The sequence below is a fragment of the Adiantum capillus-veneris genome, chromosome 24 (genome assembly GCF_014529385.1).
Source record: "Adiantum capillus-veneris isolate H3 chromosome 24, ASM1452938v2, whole genome shotgun sequence".
NCBI lineage: Eukaryota > Viridiplantae > Streptophyta > Polypodiopsida > Polypodiales > Pteridaceae > Adiantum > Adiantum capillus-veneris.
In genome coordinates, this window is record NC_140954.1 from 130,686,079 (window position 1) to 130,705,919 (window position 19,841).

Sequence of the window (19,841 nt, forward strand, 5' to 3'; positions counted from 1 at the left end):
CCAAAGCACAACATCCGCTATGCATACAGATGGTGGGAGTCACGTAGCTTAAAGGCACCATTTATGCCTTTAAGTGGGAGGTTGTTGGGTTAAAGGCCCAAATGGCCCCCTTTGTGTATAGTTTTAAAGGTTATTAACCTTTGGCCAAGTTCAATGTGAACTTGGCCACTAACTTTAAATTGGTCCTATACTTATAATAAAGGGAAGTGAGGAGCCCAATTTAACTCACTCAATCTTCCCCTTCCAAAAATCGTGTGCTCCCCTCTCTCTCCTCTTTCAATTCCTAGTGCCCCCTCTTCTGCAGGCCTTCGCCCCTCTCCAAAGAACAAGCCCTGCACTTTTTCGCGTGCTCTATCACTTGCACAAACTGCCGCTCGCTCATCAGCTCATACTTTCATGTGCTCTTTCTACAACTATGTCGTGCCAAGGAAGAGACATGGAATGTGACTTCCTTGAATGCATATTTTTCAGCTTTTCATGAATAATCCGCATACATCCGTGCCCATTCATGAGTGAAACGTGCTCAACGTACAATATGTCATGTCTAGGAAAAGGGATCACATAAAGGCGCTGACGAAAATACAGGAAACGATCACAAATGAAACACTCAAACAATGCGTGCGTACTAATCATGCGAACACATAATACTTTCTGTGAGGGTTCTTTGGACCTAGGCTCGAGAGCCAAGATCGGTTCTTCCTGAGGGGGTTCTTTGGACCTAAGCTCGAGAGCCAAGATCGGTTCTTCGTGACTGACCGAATGTGCAATGAGGGTAGCTTCACTAGAGAAACTATCAACTAACACGTCATCCTTGTGAACAATCACATCATCTTCATGCAACTCATCATACTTGTGAGAAATCACATCTTGATCATGCAAATCATCATGCTTGTGAGAAATCACATCTTGATCATGCGAATCATCATGCTCATCATTATCATCCAAATCATCATGCTTATCATTGTCATTCAAATCATCATCATGCAAATCATGTGTGTCATGCTTTGGAGAAGAAAAGACTGAGAGACTCTCCTTTTCCCGAACCTGTGCAAACTGCGCTTGCACAATCGAAAAGAGTCACAAGAACTCTTTCATGTCTTGGTCGCTCTGTTCTTGTCTTGCTTTGGTCTCGCGATCAAATGTTGCTTGTCTTTCGTTGTTCTCACGATCCAATTTGGCTTGACTGCCTTTGGCTTCCACGTCGTACTTACGCTCTATGGCTGCCACGCTTTCTTCGTAGTCACGATCTATGGCTGCCATTGTTTCTTCGTAGGCCTTTCTTTCTGCTTCTCTTTCTTCGCGTTCTAACTTTCTTTCCATAAACTACTCCTTCAACTCCTCCATAGGAGTTAGTGCAATCCATGGCATAGATGGGGAAGGGGGAGGGTCGGAAAAACCTCCCGGTGGGAAAAATTCTTCTTCGCCTCTCTCATGCTCATCACCTCTAAGCGAAGTATCCATTCCGCTTCGTGTAATAACCATCCACTGAAGTCTTGGGTTCTTGTGGGTTCTTGTGGTCTTGGGTTCTTAAGTTCACGAGGAACTTGGGTTCTTGGGGATCTTGGTTCTTGAGGTTCTTGCGGTTCTTGGGTTCTTCTTTCGCTTGCAATCTGTGTTAGAGAAGGATCTTCTCTTCACCCGAGTTCTGCTCTTTCCCGCGGGCGCACCCCTTGGCAGCCTTACCTCACACCAAGGTTGCTTTTTCCCACCTCACGTCGATTGGCCGGCCGCTAAGTGCACGGTCCGCTCTCAATGAGTGAAAAGAGGCACAAGGGGAGGCTGGACAAGCCCTTCTTTCTTGGGTTTCCTGTCACTCTTCAAAAACACGATAAGAATCGACACGCCCGAGAGAACTTGGGTTACGTGCGACCGCAACAAGCAAAAAGAAAAAAAAATTCTTGTGGTTCTTTCCTTGAGTGATACAGAACACTGCCAAAGCTCTGATACCAATGTTAGGTGCAGCGGACTGAATGTTTGAACGTTGCTCAAGATGAGTGCTCCGAACTGTGCTCGAGGTTCCTTTTACTTACGGACAGAAGAGCCTTCCATTCCTTTAGTAAGAGAGTGCAATGGACAGAAACAAAGTGAATGGACACTGTGAATGGAAGTGCATGAGACTGAGAGATAGAGAAGAGAATATGACACCAAAGACGTTGTAAAACCCTCCTTCGAAGGCCCCGCTCTCTATGGCGAGAGCGGTCTACTTATGATTGCACAAATCTCTACAATGCTTGGACTTGCCGACGATGTCGACGACGATGAGGACGACGACGAGACAGACTGAAATTTGAAAACGCTAAGGGCTGAAATCTGCAAATCTTTATCTGTTGAATTCTGACTCTATGTCGATGACGACAATGCAACGACGACGCGCTGAAAACGCAGATGCTGAAATCTGCGTTTTCCGGGCTGAAACTATAAACCTTGCGGGATCTGACCGTGCGGCGAGGATCTGCTGCGGGATGGTGAGATCTGCAAGGTTCGGGGCTTGATCTGCGATGTCTGACTGCTGAAAACTGAAAACGCTGGTACTTAAAGAGGTTCCGTCGCAAAGATCTGCAAAAACGTTGGCTTGTCTGGCAGATCCAAAAACGCTAGGGCTGATCTTTGTGCTGATGCAAAAACGTTGGAGTTCCGTGGTGGGAAACTGCTAACGCTAGGGCTGATTTGTTCTTTGCGGTCGCCGGGTTGCTGCAGATGTAAAAACGCTAGCTGATCCGGATTCCGGGTTCTTGTCCAAAAAACGCTAGCTTTGCTACAGTGATGCAAAAATGCTAGGCCTCTTGGGTTCTGTTGAGAAGTTGCCTGTTGAGCTTGTGCTCCTGCTGCCTCTTCTGCGAGAAAGTGCTAGAACTAGGTTTCTACTTATACAAACTTAGCAAAATTGCCAAACCTACTTTCCAACAAAGGTCACTTAATAAATAAGTGAAAATTGTCAAAAAAAAATAGGGAAAATAGGTTTAATGCTCTGGAAAATTCCCTTGATGGATTCTGATGGGAATGCTGATGATCATGTTTTGTGCAACCGGAGGATATGCATCTAATCTAAGTGTCTGGACATGCACGGTCTGCGAACAGACTCACAAAAGTGCCAGATTACTTCCTATTCTAGATTGACTTGACTGAACTGAACCCTGATCATGCTGTAGCTTGTCCACGGACGCATAGGGTTGGATGTGTCACGTGACAGAGCAAGTTGTGTGAGTGTGAGGTTATCTTCAAGGAATATGCCTATTTTCTTTAGTGTAGAACGCTTCTTCAAGAAGTCCTTTGCCTCCATGGATGGGAAGCGCATGATTAGAGCTCTTTCTTTTGAAGTCTCCCCATTTCCTTGTGTCTTCTTCCCTACCCTCCATGACTTTGTATGAGTAGCCTCACTACCCATCATGCGGAGAAGTTCTTTAACTTCCCCTTCTACGTCATCTCGGTCTTTTAGACCGGTTATTCGTATGTGCAAAATCTTCCTTCACTGCTCTTCTTCTAAAGTCATGTTGATGATTGTAGGAGTGGGGATAGACGTGATTTCTTTCCCTTTCCCTTTCTTAGCAACTTCTATCCATTTCTCGGCCTCGTCCGCCTTCTTTTGTGTCTTCGTGATTACATCCACCCACGAAGACGTCTTTGCCCCATTCTGTTTCTCTTCCTCTTTGATCATCCGTGCCTGTTCCTTGATGACCTTGATTTCCTCTATCACCGAGGGCTTGAATTCACCTTCCTCTAGTCCATTGCTTGCTCTATCAGCAAGCTCTTGTTTGAGGGTTGAGACCTCTTCTTTGAGTGCTTGTGAATCCGCCTTAAGTGCTTATATCTCTACATGCAGGTCCTCTTTCTCCTTCTTCCATTGCGTGCCTTCATTGAGGAACATTTGAAGAAGGTTGGCCTTCTCCTTCCACCATCCTTCCATCTCTGCTTTCCATTCCTTCATCTCCCTTTCCACTTGTGTTATCCGCTTGTTTGTAAGCATGAAGGTCGCCTTCATACGGGACTTGCAAATTGGTGAAGCGCTCATGACCTCCATCGTAACAGCCCCTGTTGCGCACAAGGAGTTTCCTGCGATTGTTGCCAAAGTGCTAAAGGCTGAGGTGTCCTTTGCTCGCAACCAAGAGAGGCCAAAGCACACCTCTTCACATCAACATAAAGCCGAAGGAGATCAATGCACACCTCTTCACATCAACATACAGCTAGCATATCCTCACAGCCGATTACCTGATGATACACATTGCAAAACGCCTGCAATAGGAGGGTTGTGAGCAAACAATCCGGAGGCAGGACTAAAATGTCAGCGAGCAGCAATCTGATAGGAACTCCTCTCTAAGCGCGTGCAAGGGTCTGCGTCTCTAGGAACTCCTCTCTAAGCGTGTGCAAGGGCCTGCGTCTCCATAGCCCTGCGCGTCCGCTGTCAACAGCCCTTCAGCTTGCCATTTTCGACAGAGGCTGCAGACCTCTTGTTTGCTACCCACACCCTCCACCTGCACGCTGCTCAACAGAGCAAACCTGCACGCTCACGCTGCAAAGAGCTCACCTCCCGCTGCAGAGAGAGAGAGGGTGCGCCTGTGCAACCTGGTCACCTGCTGCATACCTGTTTTCGCCACCTGTTTTAGGGTTTCGTCACCTGCTGCGAACCTGTTTTGGGATTTTTGCCACCTGCTGAGCACTGTTTTAGGGTTTCGTCACCTGCTGCAGGTCTGTTTTAGGGTTTCGTCGAGAGCTCTAGTTGTTGCTGTGAGAGAGAGAGAGAGAGAGAGAGAGAGAGAGAGATGAAATGAGAGAGACTTGATTATAAAAGCATACACGCACTTAGTTTCATGTTACTTTAGACTGAACGAAACGTTTTTCCCAAAAGCTGAATGTTATTGAACATATCAGCGCTTATATTGTTCAACTATTAATTGCTGAACCCAAAAACAACAGTGAACTACTAGGCAGTGGCATGATACTACCTGTTTATTGTTAAATCTCTTCTCAAAGCATCTTCTTCTGGAGTGCCAAACTTCTGAGGCAGCAAAAAAAGCAGTTCAGTAGTGTTCATGCTACCTTTTCTACTTCTTCTTTTTGTGTGTGGGGTTTTTTTTTTTTTTTGCAGGGGGTTGGGGGGGGGGGGGGTGGGGGGGGTGTTATTAGGGTTCAAAATCATGATCACCATGCTTGGTATGCGGCTGTTTTCTGCATAAGTTTCAGCACGAAGATTCACAAAATCAATTTCTACTCCAAAAATCTTCATTCGAGCCGTCTCTAAGTGTTTAGATTGATCAGGGTTGCTGCATGTTAGAAACATGGAAATAAGAACATAAAAACTGTTAAACAGTTAAGTAAATCAAGGAGAAAATCCAGATGAAACAATGACATGGCCGCAACAATCCTTAAGTCAACATTGAATCTTCAGCTTGCCAGTGCCCTAATAAATTGAGTGCTGAGCATGTGATAGATTTTATACCATATTGAATCTTGATTGACAGATTGGACCAGTATAACCTGAGTGCATGCTAACCAGAGTGTGGCATCAACTAATGCACCTTTGAATTACAGAAACATTTCGAGCTTGTTGGTTGATACTGATAAAGTACTCATTTACTTTGTCACAGAAGGCCTTTCCCAACATATCCTCGAGCGCTATGTCAATATCATGGCATTCCTTTCCTAGAAGCTGCACAAGATCAACACAACGGTAACTAGGATTATATCGGCGCCTGAACACACTAATAATATCAGTTACTTATTTCTTCTAGAAATTGCTGATCTAGGCTGGTCCTCATCACAGACAATGAACCAAGAAAATTGTCAGGCACATAATGTGCGAAACAGTCAAGTGCAAGATGGAATGAGTTCAGAGAGTACAAGAACAACAAAGCTTCTCAATTACACCTGTAATTAAAAAATACGAAACCCATAATAAAATATCAGGAGTCATAAACATTTTAAAATGACAATTTTCCCCCGTGTGATCTTCTCTCCTCTCTCTATCTCTATTTTTTTTTCCAAGAGGAGATTTTCTATTAAAATAAACATCTCAAGGGCTCAGCCTAAAGGTAAAATGTAAAAAACCAGTCACCATAGAGGTGTGATCCCAACAATGTGCATAAGTATACAATGAATTACCATGACTTTTTCTTGGTTTTCAAGAAACTTTTCTCAAATCTTCTAACATATGCATTCTTATGTGATCCAAGAAGAGGGAAATTCTCCTCATATTGTCTCATACTCTCAGCAAGAGGCACATTGTCACAAAAGTGATGACATGGCAACTTGTACGGACCTGCAAAACCTGTCACAAGTGATAACATGGTAAAATAGTATAAAGTGATGACGTGGTAAATTGTACGGACCTGCAAATCACACCATGTTTTACAGCTGCTTACGTGGTAGTTTGGCCGTAAGTCATGGGAGTGCTTTTGAGCGCCAGCTTTTTGTATCTGATACTTTTCAAGCCTAGTGCCTTTAAATATGCGCCTTGAGGTAGATTGCAGATTTGCTCTCCCTATCTCTTTTTAGTTGTGTTAAGGTGCTAAACTATGTTCCAGTTTTGTTCTTTTAGTTTGCATGTGGTACTTGACAGTTACAGTGGTATAAAAGCATCAGTAGTTTGCTAATTTGATAAGCAAATTGGTCCTACATGAACCTACAACAGAGTTGGAAGAAGAAGAAATAACAACAGAAAGAGGAGATGAAGAATGGAGCTCGTTTTTGCCCTTAAAAACTCTAAAAACGTGCCTTTTTTATGCTTTTTTGCATTGCAAAGATCTCTAAAAACTCTTTAATGGATGAGAATTTGGAACTGTGGCAAAAGTCAAAAATGATCATTTTAACAAACCCTACACATTGACGTGAACAAATTTTGATTCCAACATTTTTTATAAACTAGGGTTTTCAACAATAAATTAGGGGTTTTGTGGCATGTGTCAAAATTATGTTTTGGATGCTCTTATTAGTTTGCAGACAACGTGTAGGAAGATGGAGGACGATTGACTTAAAAAGGATTTTGGGAGCATGGGAGATAGAGATCCACTCTTATACAACAAGAGGAACGACTTGTTAGAGATTTTGATTGAGATTTGAAAACCTGTTCAAAAACCTTATTTGGACATCGTTTGAAATATATTATATCTAATTTGAGTTTTTCTTGGAACCAATTGCATTTGTTTGATTCATGTTGCAATACTTGTTTTAATGATGTTTGATGAACCTCTAAGCAACGAAGACTATGGTCAAGGGGTTGTTTAGTTGTATATATGGAAGAGGTCAAAGTTGATCCTCTTACCAAGCCCTACACATTGACATAACTGATTTGATTCCAACAATTTTGGAAGATTAGGGTTTTCAGAAATAAATTAGGGTTTTTGCAGCATGTGTCAAAATTATGTTTTGGATGCTCTTATTAGTTTGCAAACAACAGGTAGCACGATAGAGGAAGATTGACGTAAAAAGCATTCAAAAGCATGGGAAATGGAGATCCACTCTTATGCAATGAGAGGAACGACTTGTTTGAGATTTTGATTGAGATTTGAAACCTAGTTTTTAAAAACCATTTTGAGAACACTGTTTGGACATTGTTTGAAATAGATTATATCTTCTTTGAACTTGTCTTGGTTCCGATTGAATTTGTTTGATTCTAGTTTGAATGATGTTTGATGAATCCCTAAGCAACGGAGACTAAGGTCACAGGATCGTTCAGTTGTATATGTGGCAGAAGTCAAAAGTTGATCCTCTTAACAAGCCCTACACATTGAAGCGAACGGATTTTGATTCCGACAGTTTTGAAAAGTTAAGAGTTTTCAACAGCAAATTAGGGTTTTTGCAATATGTGTTTTGGATACCCTTATTAGTTTATAGACAAGAGGTAGCAGGATGGAGGAAGATTGACATACAAGCATTTGGGAGCATGGACGATGGAGATCCACTCTTACGCAACGAGAGGAACAACTTGTTTGAGATTTTGATTGAGATTTGAAAACCTGTTTGAGAACACTGTTTGGACATTACTGAAATAGATTATATCTCCTTTGAACTTGTCTTGGTGCCGATTGAATTGTATGATTCTGGTTGGAATACTCGTTTCAATGATGTTTGACGAACCTCTAAGCAACGGAGACTACGATCAAGGGATCGTTTAGTTGTAGATGGAAACCTTTGAACAGTGCATACTACACTCTGGGAATCATTTAGTTGTAAACGACAGCCTCTGAATAACGCAAGTTGTCGTTTCATTAAAAATGGAAGCCTCTGAACAACGCAGACTGCGATCTGGGGAGGGGAGCGCTTAGTTGTACTTGGAACCCTCTGAACGATGTAGGCCGAGGTCTTGGACGCATTTGGTTGTACCTGGATGTCTTTATATTTTGTAACCGCATCTGTGTATCTATGTCATTTGCATAGCAGTTTTTGAAGCATATGAAACTGGTGCATCAATAGTTGCAATCAGGATGAGGGTGCATCTAGACACCCCTAAGAGATCAATGTGATCTAAGTGTGATGGCCAGCATTGCTACGCGCGGAATATCAATAGTTATGATGAGGATAAGATAACTCAATAGAAATCTGATGGTGGAATTGTATGGTGTAATGCATGCTAGAGAATGTATTGTCTAGTGATGATGGTCATTGGCATGTATGCATGAAGGCAGTGTCCATAGTTACCCGGAACGCAGAACGCGGAACGGGAACGGTGACGGGACCCCCCGCGGAACGGGGGAACGGTGAGGGGTCCGGAACGGGAACGGCGTGGAACGGGAGGCATAAAAACACCCAAATAAATCAATTTTAAGCTCTGTGTGATTGAATAATAATAGTATCAGAGTCCTTTGACTCTAATACTCACAAAAAACTTGATTTGAAGACCATTCAACCTTACTATGGCCAACGTGTGTCGTATAGGGTTGAGAGCTTGAGGGGGGAGGGACACGGAGAGAGAGAGAGAGAGAGAGAGAGAGAGAGAGAGAGAGAGAGAGAGAGCTTAAAAGTGGGAGACTCGACTCTTGAGAGAGCTTGAGAGAGAGGGGGAGAGGGAGAGAGCCTTGTCGACTCTAGAGTCTAGAGTCTAGACTAACAAGGCTAGAGCTTGAGAGTCAAGACTCGAGACTCGAGAGGGTAGAGCTTGAGCTTTCACCCTTGAGAGCTTGTGTGCACTGTGAAGGTAAGGGGTGGGGTGAGGGGCATTTAAGAAGGGGGAGCCTCACAAGATAAAGCTCAAAAATCTGAAAATCTGCCGTTCCGAGCCGTTCCAAGCCGTTCCAGGCTGGCCATTCCGGTACCAAAACCCCCTGCGGAACGTCTGGCCATTCCGGGCCATGAAAACCCTCCGGAACGCCGTTCCGACGTTCCCAGCCCATAGGGAGGCGTTCCCTGGTAACTCTGGCAGTGTCTCCTTACGAGTCAAATTGAATTTTGCAGGTCCAAAAGGGAGGGGGGGTTTTCAGATTTCTATCCGATGGTAGCTCCAGTATCTCCCAGGAGCAGATTAGGGATTGAGGACTATTTTGTGATTGTGCTCGGCCGTATCCGAGGTAGACGTACCTTCTCGGCGATACACTCCACAGTGTTGCTCACCCAATAGACTGGCATAAGGCAGGACTCCCATTCCTAGGGTTTCTAAGGTCAGAGTGTTCTACAGTTTTGCTACTACATATGTGTGTCAGGTCACTTTTAATGAGTTTACATATTTACTAGAATTTTAGGGCCATTTATAAAGAGCGTAGGCAAATTTCCTATTTGCCTATATATGCAACCCACCCCCTTGTACTTTTGGCATGTTGTGATCACTGCAGGGCTCCAGTATTCGGGCACACTCTATTTCTCTCGCGTTTTCTCATTGCTAGCATTTTTTCAGTGTGCGGTCTCATCCTCTCTCTAGCGTTTTTGCTCACCATCGATCTCTCTCTCTCGCGCATTTTTCGCCTACAATCTCTCCTACTTGCTAGCACTCCCCTTCCCTTGTGTGCACACCCTCACGGTGTGGCATTGCTTGCGGTGAGTTCCCATGCCCGTACGATGTGCGGTTTGCGCTAGGATCTTGAGTGCAAGGAGATCCATTGTGATAGATCCGAGATCTATTGGCTGCCCCGTCCAGAGAGGAGGTTTGCTCGCGGTTGCAGACAAGTTCAACACCCAATTCACCGTTATCAGAGCCACGACATGCTCTTGAATCGGATTGGTGATTTGTCCGATTCTTGGTGCTGAATTTTCGCGACGGAAAGAGAAGGTTTGCTGTTTTTTCTGCATTTCACTCATTTGGGGCTGGTTTCGGCTGTAGTGGGCAGATTTGCAGAATTTCTCTCTTCTACCTCGACCTAGCCTCGTCACATGCCCAAGTTCTCTAACATTATGGAGAGGAGTGATGATTCTGACATAAATTCGGTCCGTGATGACGAAGGATATCATGGGGATGCGACCGGCGGCGGTGGTGAACCACCCATCCACGAGGAGTGAGGAGATTGGTCCCAGTTCTACTCCGGCGTAGGTGATCAACCAATCAAGATACCTACACTCCCTACCTTTTTCTCGGATCGGCAATTGCATGGAAACAACTATGCAATTTGATAAGCTATGATGATGGCGGTCTTCGACTCTTACGAGCTTGGAGGTTTTGTCTTGAGCAACTTTCAAAATCCCAAGGATCCTGGGGAGCGACAGGAGCGTGTCAATGCTCGAATCCGGTCTTTCATTATCCTCAATAGTACACCATCAGTTATTAGCCACATACGATTGTTGACAGATGCCAAGTTGATTTGGGATCGGCTTTCTTCACTTTATGATCGAGTTTGTCGAATGAAGCGGATAGCCCTCCAGGTGCAGTTGAGAACCCTGGATGCGAAGCACTCTTTCATGCGGGATCACATCAACAAGATGCAAGAGCTTCAACAAGAGATACTTCATATGGGAAAGCTTATCAATTCAAAGGATGTGGCCATCCAGCTTTTGGTCACATTGCCAACTCGGTACACCAACTTCTATTCTTCATTGATTACGAGTAGCCGGCTCAATACTATCTCTTGGGACGAGATTGTTTCAATGGTATTGGACCGGGAGGAGCGGTTTGAAACAGGAAAGAAGTCACGCTCTGAAGCCTCGACCGGTTCCAACAAGCACAACACTAAAGACAAGAAGAGTGATGTCGGACGGGAAGCCTTAAAGGCGGAACAGCATTGCAAGAATTAAGGTGAGAAGGGACATTATTGGAGGAAGTGTCCAAAGCGAGTTGGGAGTCTGGAGATGCTTCGACTTCTGGCGGCAGTGGTGCAGTCACCAGCCTTCGTCGTTTGGAGATTGTCCCCTCACGCAATTCTCAAGGGACATCGGAAGTTCAACTTGGTTGCGTCGGCTATTGCAGGTCAAGATGATCATGATTGGATTCTGGAAGTGGTGCTTCACGGCACATGACACCTTCAAAGGATCTTTTGTCCAACATGCGACGACACTATGGTACAATCTTTATTGGCGACAAATCTGAAATTCCTATTCACGGCGAGGGATCTATGGAGTTGATTCCAGACGGCACAGGGGATATGCATACCTCCAAGGTACTTTATGCTCCAAAGCTAGGATTTCATCTTATGTCTATGCACAAGTTGTCCAAGCTTGGCATGGAAGTGATCTATACAGAGGATGCAGTATCTATTTGTTAGAGTTTCGGCATCTCAAATAAACTGCCAATGTGATCCCATTATTTAGTTTGGGTATAAGCAACCCTCAGCCCCCATTATATTCACATCAGTTATTCATTGCCAAGGTTGATCGGTTCAAGAGACTCTCTCTCTCTCTCTCTCTCTCTCTCTCTCTCTCTCTCTCTCTCTCTCTCTCTCTCTTGGTCTGTACGTTTCCGCATCGTCGACATTGACATGGTGTCAGAGCTTCGTGCTCCGTGACCTTGGAGGAGCAAGGCGACATAGTTGAGAAGAGGAGCACCCGGGAGGAGAGCCGGCAGCACCATCACTATCCTCTGCAGCGGCATCTTAAAATGCTCCTTGTGGGAGCCTCCCAAGCCCTCAACCTTTGCATACTGCGTTCTAAAACGCTAGAGAAAGCGGCAGAGCGCATGTCACGAGGACATGGCAATGGCTAGTTACTGTCACGAAGACGTGGCAACTGCTAACCTTAGTTGTTGGTTTCTTTCCGATGATTTTCGTTTAATTTTTGAGACCCTCTTTTTGAAGTTGCAAATGGCCAGACATTGAATTTTATGGCCAGTGTGAAACAGTAGTTTCACAGGCAGACGGGATGTTGGTCGGCACTGGAATTCCACTAGTAAAAGGGTGTCTAGGCTCAGTTCATAGTCATCTAGGTCCCCTCGCCGCACTTATTAAGTTGGTGGATTAGAGGAACAGTGACAAGGTAGGGTCACACAAAGAAAATCACCCGAGAATTGGGCTACATTGCATTTTATTACTTTGCTGCAAAGTCAATTGATGCACCAGTTGAGAGATTTTTAAGCAAGAAGCCCAATGCGAGGAAATTGCATGCATGAGCGCCAAGTTGCACTTTTTGGCCAATTTACCAAGCCTGGGAGAACAGAAGTCGTAACTGACTTTTTTGGAGTAGTTTTGGAGACTGAGAACTCTGATTTTCAGCCATTTCTCTCCATTTTTGAGCTTTCTATGACTTTACCTAGGACCAAAGAGCTCATTTTCAGCATTGGAAGGCATCACATGCGTGTTTGCAGGGCTTTTTTGCTTCGTTTTCAGCGATACGTAGGTTTTGGCAGCCATGGAAATCTTTCCCTTTTCGCATCTATTTGTTCACAGATGCATTACAGGTCAAGCGCAGAAGAGGGGACGCTCAATTTATGCTGGGGGATGCTTCATTGAGAACCTGTCACAGGTTAAGAGCTATGGAGTGCTTTCCTTTTCTCTCTATGTATAGTGTGGTGCTAGGAGTGATGACCTGCACACTACACACTGCTCTCTCTCTCTCTCTCCCCCGCGTGCAGTTATGTGATGCCCCACAAGAGGGCTCTTCATTTGACTAATGTACAGCTGTGTGGGTTCATGCTTTTGTGCTGAGGCAGGAGCCTCCTTGAGCAGGAACAAAGGTAGCTAACTGCTACTCCAAAGCAGGCACCGATGAGGGTCATAACCTCACCGTACATATGCGTTTTCAATGCTGTGAATGCGCTGCAAATTGACTGTTTTTCAGCCATATGGACGCCTGAACTATTGGGAATAGTGCCCCACTGGCAGAGGACAATTAGGGGACTGTTTGGGGCTGAAAACAGGGCAAAAACCAATAAATACAACGTGCTGAATTCACTGTTTTTGGGCAGGAATCAAGAGGGTTTATGCCAATGGAAGTGAGTTCCAACAGGGGAATTGGTTTCGCGTAAGTTTTGGGGTTGTTATGCTGCCGAAATTTGGCCAAAACAAGTGGTATCTAGCGAGAACTGGTAAAGGATTCCCAGGACTCTACCCTCTCAAAGTATAAAGAAATACCGAAAGGGCCGCCAATTTTGGGGCCTATAGGTTGTCGGCGTCTGCTCGGAGCATTCTAGCTTCCGAGCCGTGTGTGTGCTTAAGTGTTAATTCCCGTCGCAGGTTTCCTTTGCACGTTCTCTCTGTGTGTGTCTAAAGTAAAGAATTTCAGGTGAAAGCCAAAGCCTACCGCCCCACGGGCCGGTTTCATGATATGGTCCCGTGTGGATGTTTACTTGGCATCAAAGGTTCACAACTACACCTCCAAAGCAATCTGCTTCATCAAAGACTCGATCATATAAAGAGGCAAGTCAATCCCACATCATCTTCACATCCTTCATCAATCGGATGTGACTGATGACAGATGATGCACTGTGGAGGAAAATAACTAATCGAACCTATAAGAGCCCCGTACAACTAAAAGTGCTTAATGTCTAAAGAACTTGACAAAATATTAATCACAACACTTCAAAGAGACAAGAGACAGAATGAGGGTTGAAGATGGGGCAACCCTCCCCCCCCCCCCCCCCCCTCGAAGGAAATAAATTTCTACCTAACCGAAGTACCTTAGGATTGAGCTTAGTTACAATCAACCCGAGAGTGAGTTTAAGTAGACTCACACTCGTAGATCATGCGAGATGCCATGTGCACATGCATAAAAGTAAGCATAAGTAGACTTCTCAAACATATGTACAAAGATAAAATTTAGCTGCTGCGTATGCTAGAGAAGAGATCTAGTGTCTTGGTTGCTTGTAGGATGAATAGAAGAGCGCAAAACTGAAGGGAAACAACAAAACTTTCAGATTTATAGGTGTGCAGCAAGCTAGAGAGAGAGATATTGCTTCTTAAGGATGAAGGAATAGTAAGCGTAGAGAGATGGTGATGGTAATGAAGGGGGTTTCTTGGACTGATGGTAGAGGAAAATTCAACGACGACGAGATGGGGAAATGAGAGGGAAAGAGGCTTTATTTATAGAGAAGTTGTCTAAAGAGAAAAGGGAAAATTTGAAGAGGATTGTGACAAGTGTTTAGTAAAAGATAAAGTTGGCATGACAAGTGTTCACACACTTGTCCCCTCCTATAAAAGATTTTTGACTAGTATCCACACACTTGTCTCCTTCTAAAAAACAATCTTTATACTTTTCCAAGACTTTGAGTTGTTCGTAATTTTCAACATACATCTTATCATGACTATCATTTACATAAAGCAAACAACAGTGCACACAATCCTTAATTACTCCGGAGGCTCTAGTATGGCTTACCATGGGTATGATGTCCTCACTTACGCTTGCTTTGATCTCGTACTTTTTGCCTTTATGGGTGAACTCGATGGTCTTCTTTTGAGAGTAGATGGCTAAGTCCACTCTATGGGTCCAAGGCATGCCAAGTATGACATCTGTGGTGTCAAGATCTGCAATCCAAAAGGTGTCTTGATCTTTGAAACCTTGAAGCTCAAATTTATGCTTGCCAATGTAGGGTACAACTATCTTCAATGTGTCTTTGTCATTGGCATGTAGGGCTTGGTGAATCTCTAGGGGTGTCTCCATCTCGTCATTCTTCAAGCCAAGTTCTTTGGCTAAATTCCAAGAGATGAAATTTTCATGCGGGATCGATTAGAAACAAAGCTTGCTTTCATTGAAATTGTCCCCAAGCCTTAAGTAATTGACGCATTGTTGGAGTATAGTTTGTATTGCCAACCACATCTCGTATAGCGTTGATTGTGGCCATTGGCTTGCCTTTGTCTTCAGAAGAAACCTTGTTGTTTTCTTTGTTTGCACGCTACTTTGCTATATGTCCCTCTTTACCACATTTGAAGAACTTTCCTTCTTTCATATATTGTTGTTTCTCTTCCTCAATAACCTGCTTCCTTAAAAGATATAAGGTTGAACGAAACTAGGGAGCACCAGAAAATGAGTAGGGTTTCACCTTCTTTGGATTTGGAGCTGATTTTTTGTGTTGATTTTGTCCCTCTTTAGGGGCTGAATTTACTTCCCAATAGAAAAGAACTTGTATCCTTTTTGTATTATTAATCTTAAATTTTACAAGTATGTTTTTCTTTTGTAAAACAAAAAGAAAAACAAGATAGCTAGAACAGTGCACCGTAGTATGATGACCGCCCGATGAGTAGTCACAGGTTAAGGTGGACCTCCACAATGGGTTAGAACATAGATAGTGCACATTCCCACCTAGATAACCCAATAGAGCGCCTGTGACTTGTAACTCGTGCATATCGGGATCATACTTGCACATAGAAAGGGTTGATGCCTTGGAGTGTGGGCTAGATCTGCTTGAAAAGACAGTTACAATCAACAAGATGGAATGATCATGAAAATTGCTCATTATGTATATGTAAGCTGAATGCATTGAATGCTTTATCTCCTCATAGAGATGTTAAATCCATGTTTTGAAGCAAAAACCGTATTGTACTCAGAAAGAGCTTTCAATTGATACCCATATTAATGTGTGTTTTTAGCAGTTCCAAGATAGAAGCTTCTAGAAGATTCTAGAAGGAAGGTTCCAAAAGAAGGAGACACGTGGCGGGACACTTGTCACAAACTTTCCAAAAGATGAGACACTTGTCAAAAAGCTTTCAAAGGAAGAGAAGCATGTGGATACTTGTCAAAAATCTTTTAAAGAAAGAGACAAGTGGGTGGACACTTGTCATGCCAACTTTATCTTTTACTAAACACTTGTCACAATCCTCTTCAACTTTTCCCTTCTCTCTTGAGGCAACTTCTCTATAAATAAAGCCTCTTTCCCTCTCTTTTTCCCATCTCGTGGTTGCTGAATTTTCCTCTACCATCAGCCCAAGAAACCCCCTTCATTACCGTCATCACCATCTCTCTCTACGCTTACTATTCCTTCATCCTCAAGAAGCCATATCTCTCTCTCTAGCTTGTTGTTTTTCAAGGCAGCACACCTATAAATCTGAAAATTCTGTTGTATCCCTTCAGTTTTGCGCTCTTCTATTCATTCTACAAGCAACCAAGACACTAGATCTCTTCTCTAGCATCCGGAGCAACTAAATTTTATCTTTGTACATATGTTTGAGAAGTCTACTTATGTTTACTTTTATGCATGTGCACATGGTATCTTGCATAATCTACAAGTGTGAGTCTACTTAAACTCACTCTCGGGTCGATTGTAACTGAGCTCAATCCTAAGGTACTTGGGTTGAGTAGAAATCTATTTCTTTCGGGGGGGGGGGGGGAGGGGGGGTTTGCCCATCTTGAATCCTCATTTTGCCTCTTGTCTCTTTGAAGTGTTGTGATTAATATTTTGTCAAGTTCTTTAGGCATTAAGCACTCTTAGTTGTACGGGGCTCTTAATATTAATCACAACACTTCAAAGAGACAAGAGGCAGAATGAGGGTTCAAGATGGGCAACCCTCCCCCCCCCCCCCCCCCCCAAAGGAAATAGATTTCTACTCAACCCAAGTACCTTAGGATTGAGCTCAGTTACAATCAACCCGAGAGTGAGTTTAAGTAGACTCACACTCGTAGATCATGCAAGATGCCATGTGCACATGCATAAAAGTAACATAAGTAGTGTTAGGTGCAGCGGAATGAATGTTTGCGCTTTGCTCAAGATGAGTGCTCCGAACTGTGCTCAAGGTTTCGTTTGTTCTTATGGAAGGTAGAGCCTTCCGTTCTTAATGAGAGAATGCTATGATCACAAACAAAGTGAATGGACACTGTGCGTGCAAGTGTATGAGACTGAGAGATAGAGAGAGAAGAGAGATACAACACCAGAGACGTTGTAAATACCCTCCTCCGAAGGCCCCACTCTCGTCGGCGAGAGTGGTCTACTTACGATTGCACAATCTGGTACAAATGGTATGCATGAGACTGATGCAATTCTAGGCAATGTCGACGATGACGACGGGGATGACGACACCGACCTAAGGGCTGAAATCTGCAATCTAGTATCTGCTGTCCAAAAACGCTATGGGCTGAAATCTGCGGCTAGTCCAAAAACGCTGATTTTGGGGCTGTTTTCTGTGGGTCTTTGACACTGAAAATCTGCAGGTTTAGGGCTGAAAACTGAGGTTTCTTTAGGCTGAAAACTGATGGTCTTTCCGGGCTGAATCTGCTACCTTTTTTGGTTGATCTTGTTGGTCTTTCTAATGCTAAAATCTGCTAACGCTGGGACATGCAAAAACGCCAGGCTGAAGGGATCAAAAACGCTAGATGCTGGCTTCTTCAAAAACGCTAGCTGATGGGATCTTCTTGGCGATGGTGCCCTGATGCAAAAACGCTAGCTGAGGCTGTCTAGCGAGGGTGCTTACTAAAAACGCCAATGCTTTGTGAGGCTATGGCGAGGGTTGGTCTTTGCTTGGAAGAAAATCCACCAAGTTCTTGCTTGAGAAGTTGTATGCTGAGCTTGGCTCCTGTTGCCTCTTCTGCTAAATAGTGCTAGCTCTAGTTTGCTTATATACAAACTTAGCAAAATTGCCCTACCTACTTTCCAACAAAAGTCACTTAAAAATAATAAGTGAAATGTCAAAAATAGGTAAAATAGGCTAAATGCATTGGAAAATTCCCCTAACTGATTCTGATGGATTCTGATGGGAATGCTTATGATCATATTGTGTGCAACCAGAGGATATGTATCTACACTAAGTGACTGGGCATGCACGGTCTACGAATAGACTCACAAAAAGTGTCAGATCACTTCTAATCTAGCCTGACTGGACTGAACTGAACCCTGGTCATGCTATAGCTTGTCCATGGACACATAAGGTTGGATGTGTCACGTGACAGATCACTTCTAATCTAGACTGACTGGACTGAACCCAACCCTGGTCATGCTGTAGCTTGTCCACGGACACATAGGGTTGGATGTGTCACGTGACGCTGACTAAAATACAGGAAACGATCACGAATGAAACACTCGAACAATGCGTGCGTATCAATCATGCGAACACATAATCCTTCCTGTGAGGGGTCTTTGGACCTAGGCTCGAGAGCCAAGATCGCTTCTTCCTGAATGATCGAATCGTCCTGTGGGGGTTCTTTGGACCTCGACTCGAAAGCCAAGATCGGTTCTTCGTGATTGATCGAATCTACAACGAGGTTAGCTTCGCTAGAAAAAGAATCCACTAACACATCATCCTTGTGAACAATCACATCATCTTCATGCAACTCATCATACTTGTGAGAAATCACATCTTGATCATGCTTGTCATTATCATCCAAATCATCATGCTTATCATTGTCAATCAAATCATCATGCTTCTCATAATCATGCAAATCCTGTGTGTCATGCTTTGGAGAAGAAGAGACTGAGAGAGTCTCCTTTCCCCAAATCTCTTGTATTTGTGCCTGAACTTGAGAATAGAGTCGCCAGAACTCTTTGTTTTGTCGGTCGCTCTGTTCTTGTATTGCTTTGGCTTCCTTCCTTGCTGCTTCTCGTTCTGCGTCTCTTTCTGCTCTTCGTTCTGCGTGTCTGCATTCCATTTCTGCCATTCTTTCTGCATTTCTGCAATCCATTTTTGCATTTCTTGCTTCACGTTCTAACTTCCTTTCCATAAACATCTGGTTCAAAGCCTCCATAGGAGTTAGTGCAATTCTTGACGTAGATGGGGAAGGGAGAGGGTCGGAAAAACCTCCTCGTGGGGAAAATTCTTCTTCGTCTCTCTCATGCTCATCACCTCCAAGCAAAGTATCCATTCCGCTTCGAGTGATGACCATTCTGAAGTCATGGGTTCTTGTGGGTTCTTGGGGTCTTGGGTTCTTAAGTTACGAGGAACTTGGGTTCTTGTGGGTCTTGGGTTCTTGGGTTCTTGTGGGTCTTGAGGTTTTCTTTCGCTTGCAAACCGCGTTTGAGAAGGATCTTCTCTTCACCTGAGTTCTACTCCTTTCCATGGGCGCACCCCTTGGCGGCCTTGCGCTCACACCAAGGTTGCTTTTTCCCACCTCACATCGATTGGCCGGCCGCTAAGTGCACGGTCCGCTCTCAATGAGCGAAAAGAGGCACAAGGGGAGGCTGGACAAGCCCTTCTTTCGTGGGATTCCTGTCACTCTTCAAAAACACGATTAGGAATCGACATGCCCAAGTGAACTTTGGTTCGTGCGACCGCAACAAGCAAAAAATTCTTGTGGTTCTTGTGGTTCTTTCCTTGAGTGATACAGAACACTGCCAAAGCTCTGATACCAATGTAAGGTGCAGCGGAATGAATGTTTGTGCTTTGCTCAAGATGAGTGCTCCGAACTGTGCTCAAGGTTCGTTTTGTTCTTATGGAACGTAGAGCCTTCCGTTCTTAGTAAGAGAATGCTATGATCACAAACAAAGTGAATGGACACTGTGCGTGCAAGTGTATGAGACTGAGAGAGAGAGAGAGGAGAGAGATACGACACCAGAGACGTAAAACCCTCCTACGAAGGCCCCACTCTCGTCGGCGAGAGTGGTCTACTTATGATTGCACAATTGGGTACAAATGGTATGC

General features: G+C 44.0%; 1 protein-coding gene across 4 annotated transcripts in view; it reads right to left on the reverse strand.

Annotated features, from left to right (window-relative positions):
- LOC147427137 (Polynucleotide adenylyltransferase family protein) overlaps positions 1-19,841 on the reverse strand; it is a 133,456-nt gene that overhangs the window by 86,928 nt on the left and 26,687 nt on the right. For all 4 annotated transcript variants that reach the window (XM_086498019.1, XM_086498018.1, XM_086498017.1 and 1 more), the window contains exons 2-4: positions 5,514-5,644; positions 5,141-5,258; positions 4,941-4,993 (exon numbers count right to left, since the gene is read on the reverse strand). In XM_086498019.1, the coding sequence (XP_086354145.1) occupies positions 4,941-4,993; positions 5,141-5,258; positions 5,514-5,644 (302 nt within the window). The remainder of the gene's footprint in view (positions 1-4,940; positions 4,994-5,140; positions 5,259-5,513; positions 5,645-19,841) is intronic.